General features: G+C 38.9%; 1 protein-coding gene across 1 annotated transcript in view; it reads left to right on the top strand.

The window, feature by feature from the left end:
• Positions 1-19,315, top strand: part of OSBPL1A (oxysterol binding protein like 1A) — a gene marked incomplete in the record, with an annotated part of 2,690,541 nt that overhangs the window by 1,536,030 nt on the left and 1,135,196 nt on the right. Inside the window, 1 exon segment of the mRNA XM_044065352.1 lies at positions 7,433-7,536. Coding sequence (XP_043921287.1) covers positions 7,433-7,536 — 104 coding nt within the window.

Consider the following 19,315-nt stretch of genomic DNA (forward strand, 5'->3'; position numbering starts at 1 on the left):
CAATGGCACTAAATATACAGACCCAACTGATAATGCCAACATCCTGGCAGATAGGTTCAGTGCCAAAGTTACCCCCCTCTCACCCCCTAAAGAGCCCATCTCTATACCGGAAGAATGCAAAGTTCCTGTAATCATGGCTGCACAGGTAAAAACCACACTCTCCAAAGCCAAGAACACAGCATCCATGGGACCAGACAACATCCCAGGCTGTGTTCTACACAAACTACAGAACGAAATGGCACCCCACCTAAGTACCATGTTCAATCATAGCCTCACCTCAGGCTTTGTGCCTGCTGAATGGTGCACAGCGACGGTTATCCCACTCCACAAGGGGGGAACCACCACAGACCCCGGGAACTACTGCCCCATTAGCCTGACGAGCCTGGTCTGCAAGGCCATGGAATGTATCATCATGGAACAAAGACATTGGAAATCTCCAAACTCTGGACCCCACCCAGTTCAGGTTTGTAAAAGGCAGGTCATGTCTCCTAAACCTGATAGACTTCTTTGAAGCAGGCACCAAAGCCGTAGACAAGGGTAAGGTGGTTCACACAGCCTATCTAGATCTTGCCAAGGCTTTTGACACCATCCTCCACTCTGGAATTATAGATAAACTCACTAAACTAGGTATAAATCCCTATGTCAGAAGATGGGTTGCCAACTGGCTCACTGACAGAACCCACACTGTGAAAGTAGCAGACTCCAAATCCGACTTCAGACCAGTTACAAGTGGAGTACCACAGGGTTCAGTCCTGGGTCCTCTCCTATTTGGTATCTACTTCTCTGAAGTACAGTCCAACACAGAAGGTTTTGGCTAACGAAGTTCACAGATGACTGCAAACTAGGAGCCATAATCGAAACTCCTAACGATGTGGACATCCTACAAAAGGGCCTCACTGAGACAGATGCCTTGTGTCAAAGCCATGGCCTCAAGCTCAATGCCAAAAAATGCATTGTCATCCCCTTTGGTAAAAGCTCTGTACCCATGAACTACCACATAGGCGGTAGTCTACTTAACACCGAAAGTGTGATAAGAGATCTTGGGACATAGGTGGACAGTAGTCTCTCCTTTGATAATCACATCACCACAGTAGTCAGGAAATCCTTCTACATGGCACACCTCATCACAAAACATTTCTCATCCAGAAAAAAAAGAGGTCATTGTTCCCCTCTACTCATCACTCATTAGACTCATTATAGAGTACAGCGCCCTTTTTGGTATGTACCTCACAAGACATCTACAACAACTGGAAAGGCCACAGAAATACCTCACAAAGAGGATTACCGGCCTCAAACAGATGCCCTACGCAGACCATCTCAAAAAACTCCAGCTTTACTCCGTTGCATATCGCCTACTCAGAGGTGATCTCTGCTTAACATACAAAGCATTTTGGGGCAATGCAGCAATTGCCTCATGTACACAGACAACCCTCTCCTCCTACCACCCAACACTACAACCTGTAAGAGATGCACATATATAGCCAAACTGGAAGCAAAGCTCTCTTCACCCAAAACTGGACTAGACAGTCAAGAGGAGAAGGTAAACACTTGCACCACACCACACTCATCACATAGTCCCTCAAAACCTGCACCACCAAAACACACACATAGAAACACAAAACAAACACCTACATTCGCGGAGGCTCTCAAAAAAAATCTACCCAAGCAACAGGTACCTCCAAAGCAGAAACACAAGCAACCTCCACCCCCCCCCCAACACAACCTAAATGACACATAACCCACAAACTCAGTGTGCCACTCAACCACAGCCCATAAGACATAACAACGTACTCAACACTCTAGTCATAGATGACTCTGTAGTCAGGCACACTGATGTTCCACTCACCAGGCTAAAGAAGGAGAAAGTTACTGTCAGCTGCCTATCAGGTGCCAGGATCCGCCATATAACACATGCACTCGGGTCACTCCACAAAAATACAAATATGACTCTGTCATTGTCCATGACCTGAGACGTACCTCCCTGAACTACATGAAAAGAGGCATTGAGGAGCTGTCCAATCTTGTAGCCCAGGCAGGTATGACCCTAGCCCTGAATAGCATACTGGCATCACCCATAATGATACCACAGTACAAGGACAAAATAATTGACTTCAACAATTGGCTAAGCTTCTGGTGTCATTCTAAGGGGATCCAGTATCTGTCTGCCTGGGATGACATGATCGACAAACCATGATGCTTTGCCAGAGATGGCCTGCACCTGTCGCCCTTGGGATTTCAGATACTGGCTAAGGCTCTTGCCACCCCTATAGTGCCTTTTTTAGGCAAGATTCAAATGACAAATTCACCAACATAACAGGTACAAGCAAGCAAAATCTGAGGGTAATGCTACTTAATGCTAGAAGTCTAAACCTCAAAATGCACTCACTCGAGGCACTCCTTAAAATGGAGAACATCAACATCTGTGCAGTGACAGAGACCTGGATCAAGGCTCCAGAGAGCAAGAGCATCCCTGCATTACCAGGCTATAATTCATACCACACCTTTTGGCCACCTAACCTGGACCGAAGCACTGTAGGTGGAGGCATGTCCATATTCATTAAGGATATCCACACCTCCAGGCTAGTTGCTCAGCATAATGCATCCGAGATTATCTAAGTGCAACTAACTCTGGGCAAGACCGCAATACAAATTGTAGCTTGCTACAGATTTCCCACCATGCCCCAGGATTCCCACAGCTCATTTCTTGATGCACTGGTAAATATTAGGGTACAACCTAACACCCTAATAATGGGCGATTTCAACTACCCACCATTAACTGGGAAAACTACTCATGTACCAACTCTTGTGCTCAGCGTTTTCTGGAATTCATAAATTCCAATGCCTTGGATCAACTTATCCACACCTCCATCAGGGGCAGCAATATCCTAGACCTGGTCATTACCAACATGGGCAACCGGTGTTCCACACCAGAGGTCAATTCCTCGTTGGTCAGATCCGACCACAAGCAAATCACCTAAGACATCCACATCCCACCCCCAACCCCCATTAGGGAAACCACCGTAAAAAGTTTCTCCAAAGCCAACTTTATGCTTCTTAAGACCGAAGTGGCAAACTTCACTACACCCATGCTGACAGACAATAGAGGTACGACTGCTGAATCCTATACAATTGCACTTTATAAGCACTTACACGAGTGCATGGATCATGCAATCCCTAACGGAACCAAGATACTATCCTCCAAAAAAAGGAAGCCAGTCTGGTGCTCCCCTGCCATAAACAAACTGTATAACAGAAGAAAGAAACTGTTGCAAAAAAGAGTAAAATCTCATGATTGGAGGAACTCCGTGGTCAGCCTCAGTAAGAAGCTGAGATCCCGCATAAAATCCTCCAAAGCCAGTTACAAAAACAAAACCGCCACTGATTCTAAAGACAACCACAAAGCATTCTATAGCTATGTCAAGAATCTCAATGGCAACACTCAGATCTGCTTTGAGTTACAGCACAATGGCACTAAATATACAGAACCAACTGATATTGCCAACATCCTGGCAGGTAGGTTCAGTGCTAACTTTACCCCTCTCTCATCCCCTACAGGGCCCGGAAGAATGCAAACTTCCTGTAATCACGGCTGCACAGGTAAAAAAAAAACACTCTCCAAAGCCAAGAACACAGCATCCTTGGGACCTGACAACATTCCAGGCTGCATTCTACATGAACTACACAACGAACTAGCACCCCACCTAAGTACCATGTTCAATCATAGCCTCACCTCAGGCTTTCTTCCCACTGAATGGCACACAGCAATGGTTATCCCACTCCACAAAGGGTGAGTCACCACGGACCCTGGGAACTACCGCCCCATTAGCCTGACGAGCCTGGTCTGCAAGGCTGTGGAACGTATCATCATGGAACTTACAATGACATTGGTAATCTCCAAACTCTGGACCCTACCCAGTTCGGGTTTGTAAACAGCAGATCATGTCTCCTAAACATGTCACCAAAGCCGTAGATGAGGGTAAGGTGGTTCACGCAGCCTATCTAGATCTCGCCAAGGCTTTTGCCACCATCCCCCACTCTGGAATTATAGATAAACTCACTAAACTAGGTATAAATCCCTATGTCACAAGATGGGTTGTAACTGGCTCACTGACAGAACCCACACTGTGAAAGTAGCAGACTCTAAATCTAACTTCAGACCAGTGACAAGTGGAGTACCACAGTAGGTTTTCTCCTGTTTGGTATCTACTTCTCTGAAGTACAGGCTAACACAGAAGGCCTTTGGCTAACAAAGTTCACAGATGACTGCAAACTAGGAGTCATAATCAAAACTCCTAAAGATGTGGACATCCTACAAAAGGGCCTCACTGAGACAGATTCCTGGTGTCAAAGCCATGGTCTCAAGCTCAATGCTAAAAAGTGCATTGTCATCCCTTTTGGTAAAAATTCTGTACCCATGAACTACCACATAGGCGGTAGTCTACTTAACACCGAAAGTGTGATGAGACCTTGGGACACAGGTGGACAGTAGTCTCTACTTTGATCACATTGCCACAGTAGTCAGGAAATCCTTCTACATGGCACACCTCATCACAAAAGGTTTCTCATTCAGGAAAAAAGAGGTTATTGTTCCCCTCTACTCAAAACTCATTAGACCCATTATAGAGTACAATGCCCCTTTTGGTATGTACCTCACAAGACATCTACAACAACTGGAAAGTCCACAGAAATACCTCACAAAGAAGATTACCAGCCTCAAACAGATGCCCTACGCAGACCGTTTCAAAAAACTCCAGCTTTACTCTGTCGCATATCGCCTATTCAGAGGTGATCTCTGCCTAACATACAAAGCTATGTCAAACCCAGAGCTGTTGGACATGCTCCACTTAAAGAAATCCCAATCCCTCCGAGCTACATGCTCTAGAGACCTAAACCTTGTCACCACAATAAACAGAACATGTTGAGGGATGGATTCCTGTACCAGAGACTTCCCATACTCTGGAACAAACTACCTGTCTATATCAAACAAAGCTCCTCATTAACACTCTTCAGGAAAAATCTTGATGATTGGATGGGAGATGGGAAATTCACCCCGGGGATAACTTCTATGGCTCTGCTTGACAGGGGCACAGGAAAATAATTTTCTTGGGTGGCAAAAGCCAGGGTACCTTTTGGCTAGGCTTATATAGGCCCTAGGGCCAATAGCCTAGTACCTACCTGTGAACCTATGTAAATCAGCAAACACAATCTGAGGTATGTTAGGAGTTGGTGCATTATGGGTAAGGGAGAAGCTAGAGAGCCTTGTGGTCACCACGAGCTTTAGTAACGGCTGAGTCTGGTCTGTACCCAAGAGTTGAGGAAGAATGATAATGGACAACACAGATGGAATGTTATGATGGTCACTCAGCATTACTGTTAATCACTTGGGAATGGGCATGTTTCAGTGCTTGCAGTTTAATTAATTGTCATGTTACATTTACCCCAGGTACATGTTGCTCAATGCCTTTTTCCAGCAGAAACAGCAGGAGATGCCCATTTGTTTTGCTTTACTGCAAATGATGGCAATCTATGTTTGCAGAACCTGTGTGACATCCTGATTCAACAAAACAGTGACTTTAACACATTGCTGTGCAAAACACTTCATCATGCATATCAAGCAATTCTTTCACTGATATGTATACATGCAGCATACTTAGTTTCAAGTTTCACAAAGTTAATTTATTGCCAGTTTATTGTCAGGTTTTGCGACCAATCCTGCACAAATCTGGTTCTTTATCTTTTATCATAATTAATGGCAAACATTGTTTTGTTTATTTTAGTCATTGTTTCACCCAGTACCCTGCTTTAATACATTTTAAGCTTCATAGTGTTATTCTGTAAGCATTTCTTAGGAGGTAGTGTATGAAATATTCATTCAGATATAATAGACACTGTCCAGTCCTTTTAACATTATAAAAAAAGACACAATTTTATCTTTAAGAGAACTTGTTGATTGCCTTGGTATTTCAGTATCACTTTTCATATACTTGTCTTAGTATTTTGTCACAAAAATTATTTTAAATGTTTATTTCTTTTGGAGTTTACTGTAACTTGATAGTTCATACACCTGTTTTTTCCACAGCTGTTGCTTTTAGCCTGTTTAAAATTACATACTTCAGGAGTATTATTTCTTTTGTTCTAATGGTTACAAAATGTTTTACCTTTTTCAGAAGTGAATTGTACTCTGACTGCATACAGCACCAATCTGTGCTTTGTGTTTCCCAGCTGTTGCATATCTCTGTTTTCCAGCTTCATGCTGCAAACAATCATAGATACATTGTAAAGCGTTAAAGCTGATCTTGAAAGCACTGTCCTCTGGCAAACAGCACTGCAAATGTCATTTTAAATCTCATTTCTAAATAGTTCATAGAAATTCAGAGTTCAGTTTCAAATTTACACTTCCATTTGTAGTTGTTAAAGTCATTCTGCACTTAGGAGCATTTTTTTCCAATGTATAGATCTAATCATAAGATTTATCTTTAAGTTTTGGAGCCTGAAATCCAAACAATCTATGTAGTCTATGTACTAATATATCCATATCACTGGAGCCTGAAACAGGCTATCACAGTAAACTGTGTATGGACACATATACATCAGTGAGTAATTTTGGCACATTTCCTCAGAGAATGTTGTTCACAATAGAAATTGCTCATTTCTTTGTATATATGTTGACTATGAATCCATAGGTTTAAATCATTCATAGCTGGATATTTAAATTCTCATTGCCAGTTGTACTTTTTTGTGTGTTATATTCTTTAAAGAAGTTCGCATGGGGCCAAGTAACAGCTTGAAAGACAATTCATTATGATAAGAGGATTGCTGCTTGTGCACATACACTCAGCACATTGAATAACCAGCTACACACATGCATGTTTACATTATGTAGGAGTGCTTGGGCTTACTTTTACTTTGCCACAGGCACTGCTGTGTACACCGCCAAACCTCCTGAAATCGATAAATTGTACTACTAGTTTTTGCTATGCAGACCTCTCATCTGTACAGATTTTCGCAGAATGTCTAGATCTTTGCCTCATATTTCTGGTCTGTTTTTCATAAAATTGCGGTTTTCTGGCAAATTAGAGGCAAATCATTAAAGATTGGAGAGAGAGAGAAAGAGAGAATAATGACAGAGATCTGAGTTTGACTTCATACCCTTCAGAAAATTCATGCTACTGCAATATGTATTATTCTATCAAATATCTAAGTTTGTAAGAGCAAAATTTAAAAGTTGTCCCTATGTTTGGGCCCTTGTCCACTTTTATATGTGGCTTTGTCTTGATTTCTTGCTGTAAGAGGTTGAGAGGCAAGTATGCAATACTGGCTTGTTTGTCAAAAATGTTATCATCAAAGCTTATTTTGTAGATTATATCGAGCAAATGTAATTCTTCATGTGTTATTTTAATTACATACTTCTGGATGTTCTTTTCTTTCATAGGTTTTTCATCCTTTCGGTACAAAGCTTTGGAAGTGTCTGAATCTTCAAAGGAGACCTATGCAGCTTTGAGCGTATGTCTTGCTCTCTTTCTCAAACAAGATATGGTGTGTATCCAACTGTGTCAATTTTATATTTGTAAATCACTTAATCTTGTTGACTTTTGTAAATTCTTTAAAAAAAATTGAAGTGGTTAATACAAAAGGCGAATAAAAAGGAGTCGCAGGTAAAAACTTGGTATACTCTATTTTGGATTATTTGTTAAAGGAGAGCATTCTGATAATTTAGATGATTCTTTGATTTTAAGAACAGAAGTCAGGAATTGCAAACCTTTTGAAAAAAATTTATCTTCAGCATTATATAGTTTATTAGCATGCATATGTAAATTGACATTTACAGAATGTGTGTCCAATAGTGGTGCCTTAGAAATATATTTGGGTATTACAGAGTGAACTTGAAATGGACAGGCCAGGCACTGAAACGTGGCATAGCTTTCAGACAGTTTTGACTAAAAGCAATGGTTTCTCATATTGTTGTTTAAGATAGATTGCTTATTTTTAATTTTCTTGAGATGGGTTGCACGATTGCATTATTTTCTTGCATTCCGATACTCACTACAAACATTAGTAACTTGTTTTAGGTTGATACGCCTGCGTTATTCTTTTTCTAAGTTTGTGGCATTTACAGACATAGCAAGAAATGTATTATTTTTTTTAATTATTGCTTTTTTTTTTTTTTTTTGAGTTGCAACAACCTTGGAGTAAGGGAGTGGGGGGGCAGTACCTCCCACATAGGTGTTGACCGAGCTTGCCTTCCTGTAGAAATGCTTATTTCAATTTGTGTTCATTGTGTGTTTGCACAAAAGACTGCTTTTTTGTGTACTGCTGCAGAAATCCTGTGTGTGGAAACCCATTTCTTGCACCCATGTATGAGAGAATGAATTTCAGGGAGTAGCAGAATCAAGAAAATGGACCAAAAATGCTTTGTTTCTGTTGTAATCACAAAATGTAATATCTTTACTTTGCAACTAATTTCATTTGTTCTGGTTAAAGGGAGTATGTGGAGCAATTTGTCTCATTCTCACAAATAACAGAGTTTTATTTTGTGTGTGTTTGTGTTGAGGGGAAGGAGTCAGATCCATTTCAATGTGCATGTATCTATCTATCTATATGTATGTATGTATATAATTGTGCATTGGTCAGAAATTAAGCTAAAGCTTTCCCTGAATTTCCATCTCAGAATTATTTTTCTTTCCCTGCTGACCATCAAGTTTCCCAGTAGTCATGAACACGTTTGTTCAACCATTGTTTGTGTAAGTTGAGCACAGAGGTGAAAGATGAAAAAAGGGGCCATGATCCAGGCAACCATGGGAGTGAAAGATGAAAAAAGGGGCCATGATCCAGGCAACCAGGGAAGTGATCAGTGACCTAGCTGGCATTCCAGTCTTGAGAATATTTCTACAAGGCCCATAGCTCACAGTGGCTGACATGAACACCCACATAATGGCAGGGTGTTCTGCTTCCGGTCTGTGTGTGTATAAGCTTCCATTCAGACTCTGAGGTATTATCACCAATTTGGGATTGGTAAGCTATTGCCCTTAGTCCTGGCCTTGTTGGTGTCACATAAGGCTCTGCTTGCGTGGTGGCAATCGGCTGACCAAAACCACAAATCCCTCCTCAGAAGATGGACAAGCTGACATTAGCTGTTCATTCCCACTTTCCTCGTCTGGCTGTTCAGCACCTTACATACTATTCAGACTCTGGTTGTGTTTGGATTTTATCCCTCTATGCCTCAGAGTCTGTGCTCTCTCTCAGAATTATTAATTTGATTCTTTGAAGATTACTTTGGGTATAAAAGTAAGTATGCAAACACTTCCAAGTAAAAATCCTAAACATTCTAGACTTTGTTGCATACTTTGCAGCGATACATATGTCCTGCCATTGTTTCCTTTTAAATTGCTTATCCAGTCTCTCTTCCCAGTCTTTTCTAACCTAGTTTGATTGTTTTTTTACAGCTGTCATGCAGTATTTTAAATGCTGCACCAATTGTCCTTTTTTAACAGCATATACTGCTCTGAATTCAAGTAAAAATTCATCTAGCACAGGTCTTTCACTTAGGATTCACCTATCCCTTTCTCTTTGCCTCCACTCTGATATAAATCCTTGGTAGGTAAGACCATCTCTAGCCCGCATTCCAGATGTCTTCTTGCCCTCATTCCATTCTGTTATCTTTCCCTCTCTAGTTGTTTGCTCCCAGTACCTTAGATCCTTTGCAGTTTTCTCCAGCAAATTCCAGCCCCCCTTGCCTATTCTCTGTACCCCTACTTGGTCATCCCTGTCAGTAAAATCTCCTTTCTCCATTCTTGTGTTGACTTAGTTCTTAGAGTATTTTTATCTACTTTATGAATATAAAATTCTGAAGGGTTCCTGTCACGTAGTCGAACTTGTACAAGTTCGAACCCCATATGGTCGAGACCATAAGTTCAAACTTGTACAAGTTCGAGTGTTTAAATGGAAATCTCCGTAAGGGATTTTTCCATTCATTTCAATGTGGTGCGATCTCAGAGTTGGTATATGTAAGTAGCGGGGGGTCTCGGGGGTGTCAGGGGGGTTTGCCCCCCTTCTTACAACAGTTTATTTTGTTTTTACTTCTTTTTATTTTTTATCTTTAGTCAAAGTTTTGTAACTTCGACTATGTGATGTAGACCCTATTCTGTATGTCTGTTTGCTATTCTCTTTAAGGAACTGCATCCAAAATCCTACTCTCCCCTTATTTCTTGATCCTCCGCCATCATTATCATTGTTATTATCGCTGTAGTTATCCTTTTCCACTTTGAATTATAACTTTCTGATTGTGTTATATATAACAGCCTTAACCGGGCAGCGTAGTGGTGCAGCAGTCAGCATTGTCACCTCACAGCAAGAGGTTCTCCAGTTTGATTCTTTGCTGGGGTGCCTTCTGTGCGGAGTATGCATGTCCTTCCTGCATTTGTGTGGGTTTCCTCCCACATTCCAAACACGTGTCTGGAACATTCCTCCCCACTACACTGAAAATGGGTTCTGTTCCAGTTGGACTTTTCCAGTAAACAGAAGTTAAATAAATAAATAGTTGTATAGTTCTAAAATATGTCTACATCAAAGAAGCCTTTTTAATCCATAATCCTAAACACTTCATCCTGTCATGTCCCCATAAATATGTGTATTGCTGATCCAGTTCATGTGTGGGTACAGAATTTACGGTTATAGCCTTTGTTTTATCTTCATTAATTTTATAGCCCTGAAAGTCTTGAAACTGTCTCAGAATGTTCCACAACACTGAGATGCCCTGCAGATAAAGCCAGCTTGTCTTGAATACCATACCAGTTATATCCTCTTATTTCTGATTCCCTTATTTTCTTTGCATTTGGCTGTAAATATAAAGCAAATAACAAAGGGGAAAGAGGACATCCCTGCCTGGTCCCTCTGTTCAGACACAACTTATCATAGAGGAACCCTGTTACATTAATTCTTGATGCCATTTTTTCGTATAGCCTCCTAATGAATGTAATTATTGTATCAGGAAATGCAAATGCTATCATTGCCATACTCATAAAATCCCAGCTTACTCTTTTAAATGCTTTCTCTGTGTCAAGACCTACCAACATTGGTATTTTCTTGCATTCTGCTTCCCTGTCTATCATCATCATTCTATTAATGTTGTCAGTTGTTTGGTTTCTGTCAGTAACCTGCCACACAGATGGTTGAGTCTGCCAGTTTCCGAAGACATTCCACAAAACTTGGAATACTGGGATAACTGAAATAAATACCGAACCCTGAAACTCTCTATGGTTCTGTAGCTAGGAACAGACATTACAGTGGTTCCAGAAGGGAGGCAAGTTTGGACAGTTGGTAATATTGTTTTTTGACAGTCCGATATTCGGGATGAAGGAATTGCACAGGTGGACTCCAACCACCTGTGTTGCAGATTATTGATAGACAACCCAAATGTTTCCTTCCCATCCATAAAGCCACATTGATCCATATCTATTAAATTTGGCAACATTTTTGCCATTCTTTTAGCTGTTATAGACATAAACACTTTACAGTCACAGTTTAAAATTGAAATGGGTGAATAGTAAACTGGGTCTGACAGGTCTTTACCGTCTTTAAGTTTTACAGCCACCACAGCTTTCTTCCAAGATGTTGGTACTTCTCCTCCTCTTAAAATACTATTAAAAAGTTCCAGATTTTTATCACTTTCTTGCAAACTTCCACAGTTGTTCCTTGAGGCACTCCTGCAGATTGATTATACTTCACTGTTTTTCTGATCTCCTCCTATAACTGTTAATTGCTGAGTGTCATTTACCACTTACCTTGGCAAACTTAAGTCTTCTATAAATATTTCCATTTGTGCTCCTTCTTGATTTCCATATTTCTCTGCTTTATATAAAATTTCCTAACATTTCTGAAATATCTCTAATATCTCTACAAGATCTCTGGTTATTTTTCTTATTATAGGCTCCCTAAGATTGGCAACAGCCCATTCTACTTTTGGTTGCATAAGTTGTTGTGCTAAAAGTTTTTGTGATCTTGAGTTATTATCAAAAAAATTGTTGCTTAACAGCAATCTTTCTAAACTCATGCATATTATCCAGATGAATCCTTATTTTCTCTTTAGCGCACTGTAGTGCATCCTTTTGTTCTGTGAGATTCCCTTTATTCTACATACTTTAACCTTTGTCAGACCCAATAAATAAATCCTATTACTTCTTAGCCATACCTATTTTTTGTTTATTTCTGTTCTATTTTTAATCTCCATTTTCATTTTATCCCACTCAGCTTATAACTTCTGAAAAAAATTTCTATTTTCCTTAATAATTCTCAAATAATTTCCACTGCCCATTCCTTAAATCCCCCTTTTTTAGCAAGTAGGTGGGAAAGCAACAGTGTCTCATTTATACTTCATTACCCTACATTTTTATTTTAGTTTTATTTGTTTATGTTCTGAAATAGTTAAGGGGTATGTATTGAAGTTTTTTATTAAATGCATATGTTCCTGTGAAATATAATTTCTAGCACAGTTATTGTACCTTGGGGAAAATATGTAAATTCGGTCTGAGTTCCTCCCACTGAATTCATGTCTTTCATACAAAATGTTTGCATATATTACTTTAGAAGGCTACCCTCTTTTGTTGCGTTTCCAATCTAGGTGTCCGAGATGCATCCGCAGTGTTGCAAATTAATTTCAGTCCCCCCCCCGCCTAATATTCCCTGCTGAAAGCTGATCATTTCGCTATTTTTTCTTAAGCTCCATAATAGCAGTTTTAGGTGGAATATAAATGCAAGCCAGCATAATCCTCCTCCTTTACATTAGCCACTTACTACCACAGATCTACCATTATTATCTTTTTCCCTCTTCTAGCACTATTACGGCTCCTCTAGCAGTTAGTTTAATTGCTCTCATTTCCTTTTGTCCCTAATATTCTGCTGTATATTCATCCTGAAATCCTTTCTTTATCAAAGTCACATGCTCATTTATTCCCGTATGTATCTCCTGAAGCATTGCACTCTGCATTTCTTAGTATAATTCAATAATCTTATGTTTTTGTATATACCTGTAAGACCATTTATGTTGCAAGGTAATAAGGATAGAAGAGCTATAATGATAAAACGTTATTGTTCCCAGCTATTACACATAAAAGCTTCACTTTTGATTTACATGCACACACTAAAATTTGGCAAGCTGATATTTTAAACAGTTGTTTCTTGTCATCTCTATTTGAAATTGTCACATTTTTTCAAGACTTTTTGCTTTAATGAAAACCCTCAAACAAAAAGCTAAATACATTCTTCAAGCACACTCATAACCTATTAAGCAAACACACAAAACTATGTACATGTTCAGAAAATTAAGTTTAACCCTTCAGATAGGAGCAATTGCTCCAAATTGACAGCTGCACCCACATGCCATTACCTAGCCTAAAATTAAGGGTACCCATGCTAAAGCATATGTTACAGTCTGTGCTCCCACCTACATTGATTGGTATCTGTTCTTTTCTTATCTCCATTTCCCACCCAGATGTGAGAAACAGCTTGTATGCTTTCAGATAGCATTACATTTTAGCCTTAAGAAAAAAATGCACTCACTATCTTAAAATAAATCTAAATTCTACACTGTTCTGTTAAATATATTAACATATTAAGGCTCATAGGGAAGTTGCTATCACTTACTCACTTTCAGTGATTTCAGATTTTAGCTTTTACTTTACTGCTTGCCCTTGTACCTTTAAATTGTATTTTTCCCTCAGCAAAAAATGCTCAGAACTCTCCAGATTAATAGCTTGCACTTGTAGGCAGCTCATTTACATGAAAGCATAGTCAGCAGTGAGGGGAAAAAAATGCTAACAACTCTGCAGATGCATAAAGGAATGTTTGTCACTTTCAGTCAGAACAGAATTGAATGTACAACTGCCTTCAGCTGCTCACTTCTTGACTCCCACTGAACATTTGCTAAATGGAACAAAAAGAAAACAAGCTAATATCATTGCAAATAAAAGAATCTTAGCACTTCTCACTGCTTTCATTATTTTATTTTATTTTTCAAGCCTACTTGCTTACAGAAGACACTAGTTTTCTAGTTTAAGCCAAGGGCATAAATCCAGGTACCCATCTTTGTGCAAATAAGAGAAAACATGTCAACTCTGTATATGATGTCATCAGTGCTGTTTTGTTGCACCCCACCCCAACCCAGCAGCCCAAGAACACAGCATATTAACTTAAATTTGCTTTTGTTCTGCTTTTCTTTATCTTATGCATTATAAAGCTTATATTTTTTACAACTAAAAAAGTATGTGTTGATGTTAATATCTATCACATGCAGTGGTCACTGAAAGTCACTGGCACTCCCAGATTTAAATTATTCCTGATTACACAGAATGCAAAACTGCTTTACTATAAAATATGCAGTTTAGATCATGGAATATTTTATAAAAATACTATTAAGCACAAAACATTTTTTTACTTAGCAACTTTTTATTTTAGTATCCTTCTAAAGCTTAATAACAAAGAGGGTGTATATGCTGTACAATCTACCCACAAGTCAACAAAGGTCCAGTTTTTCTGAGCCACCTTTTCTTGCCGAGCAATATTTCACAAATGTGAGTGATGCATTATAATCTCATATTTATTCACTAATTTCAATAGCTGGTTTTCTTCCTTTTCATCTCCTTCTTCCAACACCAGAGTCTGGTTCAAGTCCAAGGTACATTTTATTCCTTTAGTCAACCCTTGTGCTTTTTTCTGTCTCTCAGGTCTTTTCTATTGGAACAGTGGAAAAGGTTTCACCGGCAAAGTCTCTGTGAGCTTTATTGTCAGAATGATGAGAAACAGAGTCACTTTCTGCTTGATGGCTCACTTTTTGCATGATAAACTTTGGTATTTCCTCCTTAGCTGGTTCTACATCAAAATGTCTTTGATCCTCCATGAAGAAATATTCTAAAGACAGTTGGATACAGCAGCTTGAATCTTATACCTGCCACTTGGCATTTCTTGACTCCTGAGATAAATGTTCTTTTGTTTTGCCTGGTGTACAATAAGTAATCATTTTCCACAAACACTGTGCAGTCTTCAGTTTTTACAATTTTCCCTTCTGCTACAAGTTTGTAAGAATCAACTCTTTCTGTTGGTATGAGTGTATCTAATAGAGGTCTTGGCTGCATTCTCATGGCCAGGTTTGGAACATTTATTAGATCTGCCCTTTCAATTAACAAATCTTGATATGGAATATCAATCCAGATGTTTATTTGTGTTTTCATAACATTAATACAGTCTTTTCCTTTTAAATTTCTGTGGTATAGCCGACAATCTCAGGTTTTCTCTGTGCAGTATGTCTTCTAACTCTACAGTTTTTTGAAACAGCTCTTCCTGAAATATCTCCTACTCAGCCTTTTTCTTCATTTCATCCAGTGATTTTTGTAGTTTTCTCAGTTCATCTGAGTACCTATTTAAAGCTTCTATTTTTCCAGTTTTTTGTTATTTGAGTCAGTATCCTAATTCAGTGTATCATTTATTTTAATCACCTCTGAGTACATTTAATTAAATTTTTCCCCCAAGTTACTCTAAGCTATCTCTTGTATCAAAGCTGAATCTTGAACTGCTTTTTGCTTAACAGCTGGAAGATTCTTCCCAGTTTCTTGGTAACAACCCCTAAATTTAAACATTCTAGTAAACAGTTGTCAAGTCTACATATCAAGTCATGCACCATTACTGCATCAATACTAACATAAGTGTTAAAATCACTAAGCATAGTAAGCATACTATCATGATAGTAAGTTGAATCAAGAACAACTACCGTTCCCCCCCTTATCTGCTGGACGAATAACAATATTTGTATTGCATTGCATTTCTAACATAGCTTGTCGTTCACTTTTAGTTAAATTATCTGAGCTATTGTGCCTGTTCAGTTCCTTGTGACTAAAAAACTCATACAAGTTATTTTCACAGCCTGATAAAAAAAACTTCAACAGCAGGAAGCAGTGCTGGTACAAATATACTAGGCTTTTTTAAATAATTTGACTTCATTATTTTCACCAGTATTACCAAACATTAATTTTAATGCTAAATTACGTGCAAACAGACAAAACTCAACAAGCAGTTCTGTAATATCAGCCCCAGTAGTGAGAACAAAAGTCAAACCTTTAGTCAGCGGCGACTCTTCTGCTGCTGTTAAACTGTAGCTGGAAATGTTCCAAACCCCACATTTTCTTGATAGTTCTGTTTTGGTTGGATAGCAGCGGCTCCTTCCTCTTCTGGCTCCCTCTGTAGCTGTCTAAATCGTGGGACTTCCTTCTGATACTGCGATATGGCAGGGGTAGTCCTGGAAAAAAAGAAGACGAAGATTCCAGTTGTGGCTGGAGTATTTTACGCCTCACAACTGGGGCCATTTCCACTGCCTTTGATGTCATAGAAGAAGTTCTGTGTGAATGAAAGCGTTTACCAGTTGTTTTTTTGTTAAAAAGTGTTTTATTTTATTGCCTTTTTGTCGTTTTGTTTTTTCAAATTTTGACTTGGGACATGACTAACTGAGAAGCTTAGAGTATTATTTCAGTGTTGTTACAACATGAATTTTTAAATTCGCTTTTGATTCGCCTTTAATTCCCTTTAACTCTGAGATTGTTCAGTTTTGAACATAGTATATTTAGAGATAGCTTGTTGGAGGGGCACTCATGTAATGGGATACATGGGTCTGGGACCTGCTTTGCAAAAATTGTTTCATGCTTTGTGTTGTGAGTTGGTGTGCTCACTATTTCTATTTTTTTATTAGGGTTGTTGATTAATCCAGTTAGCTAATACAATTAACTGGTTAAAAAGCCTTGAGATTAAAAAGATTAAAAATTAATCTTGAAAAGTTGAAAAGGATGAGATCAGTTTGTGACTTATTGTATTTAAAGGTTTTGAAATAAAGCACTAAACATCTTCAGATTTTTCTATTATTCTGTTTTCCAAGATTGCTGGTTTTGTTGTATGTACTGCACAGTTCAAACACCTTTCAGTTTCTTTATTTACTAAGTTTATTGTTGTAAAGCACTTGTATGTATTGTGAGTTAAGATTAACAGTAAGATTAGATTAATTTAACTGTTAAAAGAGTAATCTTTAATCTCTCACTTAAAAATGTTAGTGGTTCAATAGCTCTAATTTTTAGATGCTTTGTTTGCAGTGCTTATAGCTATAATTTGTGCAGTTATGGAATAATTGTTATGCACTCAAAGTAAGAAATTCAGTTCACTGCATTTTTATTTTCACTTTTCAAAATTGTTTACTTCTCCAAATGTACATCATTGTTCTTCCACTGGCCATTCTTTCAGGCAATATGGCTGTAATCTTGAATGTCAACAAACAACAGAATGGGATCTTACGCTATATGCCAGAAAAAGCGGTCATAATATAGGATCTGTTTCTGTCAAGTAACCATTTTCTAGCAGTTGTGCAAATTTATGCAGTAGCCATATCTGTTGTGGACAATCTCAACCACTGTCTGTTAATGCCGTATGAGTGGACACTCAGTCTGGCCATTGTCACAGTGTTTTTCTTGAAGAAGTGTTTTTGAGTTTGCATATTGGTTGATTTGCCAACCAGGTCCAAATAACAGAATTTTTTTTTCTGTCTTATCTCTCCCCCCAAAGAACAGAGCAAGGGGCACATTTTCCAGGACTGGCCCTAGGGGTTACTTTATCCTTTACTTCATTTCCTCTAATAATGAAATGCATCCAGAGTGCAGGCCTTCCCAAGACCAAGCTGATTTTTAAAAGCCTTGTTTTTGCCCAAGGAGCCTCTTCTCAGGCTGCCTATGAAAAATATTCTCCTGCCTCATTCTTCTGTTGGGCAGATATGTCCCTTTGGGCTCTGAAGTGAACAGTTTGGCTACTTTACTTCCATTGATGTATAGGGAACAGAGCAGTGGATACTTTGTCGTCATTTTAGAAACCCTTTATTCAAAAGATGCACGGACACAAATGGAAGAGATTTTCAGGTCTGGACTGCCTTCCACAACCTGGATCTGTTTTTACTTCCACTTGTATGATTCATCAGTATTTGTGAAAAGTTTTTGATTGGGGCTTAAGCTGATTGTCAGAGAAGGTACATTTGTCTGTCATATCCAACTTTCTTGCTGGACAGATTTACCTCTAGCTTCCTTTAGTGTGTAAAGACTTTCTTACAGTGCATACTCTTCTTTGCTCTCTAGTAAGGGCCTGCTCCTCCCTCTCCCATGTTTACCTTTCATTTTGGACAAACCAACTCTCCATCTGAATGAGCAGCACCTGAAGATTTGAATGTTGTGAATGGAAACCTTCATCTTAGTAGCTATAACTTCAGTCAGAAGGATCTCTGAGTTACAGATCTTGTTCATAGGTAGGTACAAGGGTGTCGGCCCTAGGGCCTATACAAGCCTAACCAAAAAGGTACCCTGGCTTGTGTGTTAACCTTCCTTATGTGGTTATCATTAGAAAAATGATTTGTTTGAGGACCAAGCCCTTGTTTATGCCAAAGATTTCTACAGTGTCTAACCTTAGTGCTCTGCAAGAATTTTTCTAATCAGGACTAGTCCTTGTTGCATCTTATGGATGTCCCATGGTGCTTGGGTATTATGTAGACAAGACAAAGACCTTCAGGAAGGATAATTAGTTATTTGTTTCCTTTGTTTCACAGAAGCTAGGGCAAAAAGGGCACAAAGCTATGTCTGGCTCATTTGCTTTCTAGTCATCAGCTTAATTTGTTTATAATAAATGTATTATCAGGCTTCCGTAAGGCTCATTTAGCTAGAGCTCTAGGTATCTTAGTAGCATTTTTATGTAAAGGATCTTTAGAGAACATTTGTGTAACCTCAACTCAGTCCTTATCAAACATTTTTACTAAATGTTATGGCTAGCATGTCACCTCTAGAATTAGATCTTCCTTTGAAGCTGCAGTGATCAGGAGTATGTTTCAGTAGGCCGGCCATGCAGGAGGATCATCTAGGGCCACTGTTCTAAAGATTAACAAAGACAGAATCTTCTCAGAAGATAATAAGTTTATTTACTTAATATAATGTTGCATCTGGTTGGAGAATTCGGTCTTTAACTATTCCACCCCCACCCCTGTTTCTATTGAAAAAAGTTTATTTGTTCTGTAGTTTTGATGCCTTTAGCTTAGAAACTAGAAATTGAAGAGAGAGGTGCAGGGTATCATGGGTAGGGGTGGTGCAGTGCTAGCCCGGGTAAGTTTTATTTGTAGAGCTGAGGATGTGGAGTGCCAGAGCCCTAAGGGTTAATAAAGATTGAATTCTCCAAACATATCTGACATTGTGATAATCATGCAGCTTTCACTTTAAAATAAAAGTGCTATTGAATAGATGAACATTGATATCAGAAT

This window comes from Protopterus annectens, chromosome 3.part0 (genome assembly GCF_019279795.1).
Source record: "Protopterus annectens isolate FY-2018-M chromosome 3.part0, PAN1.0, whole genome shotgun sequence".
Classification (NCBI taxonomy): Eukaryota; Metazoa; Chordata; order Ceratodontiformes; family Protopteridae; genus Protopterus; species Protopterus annectens.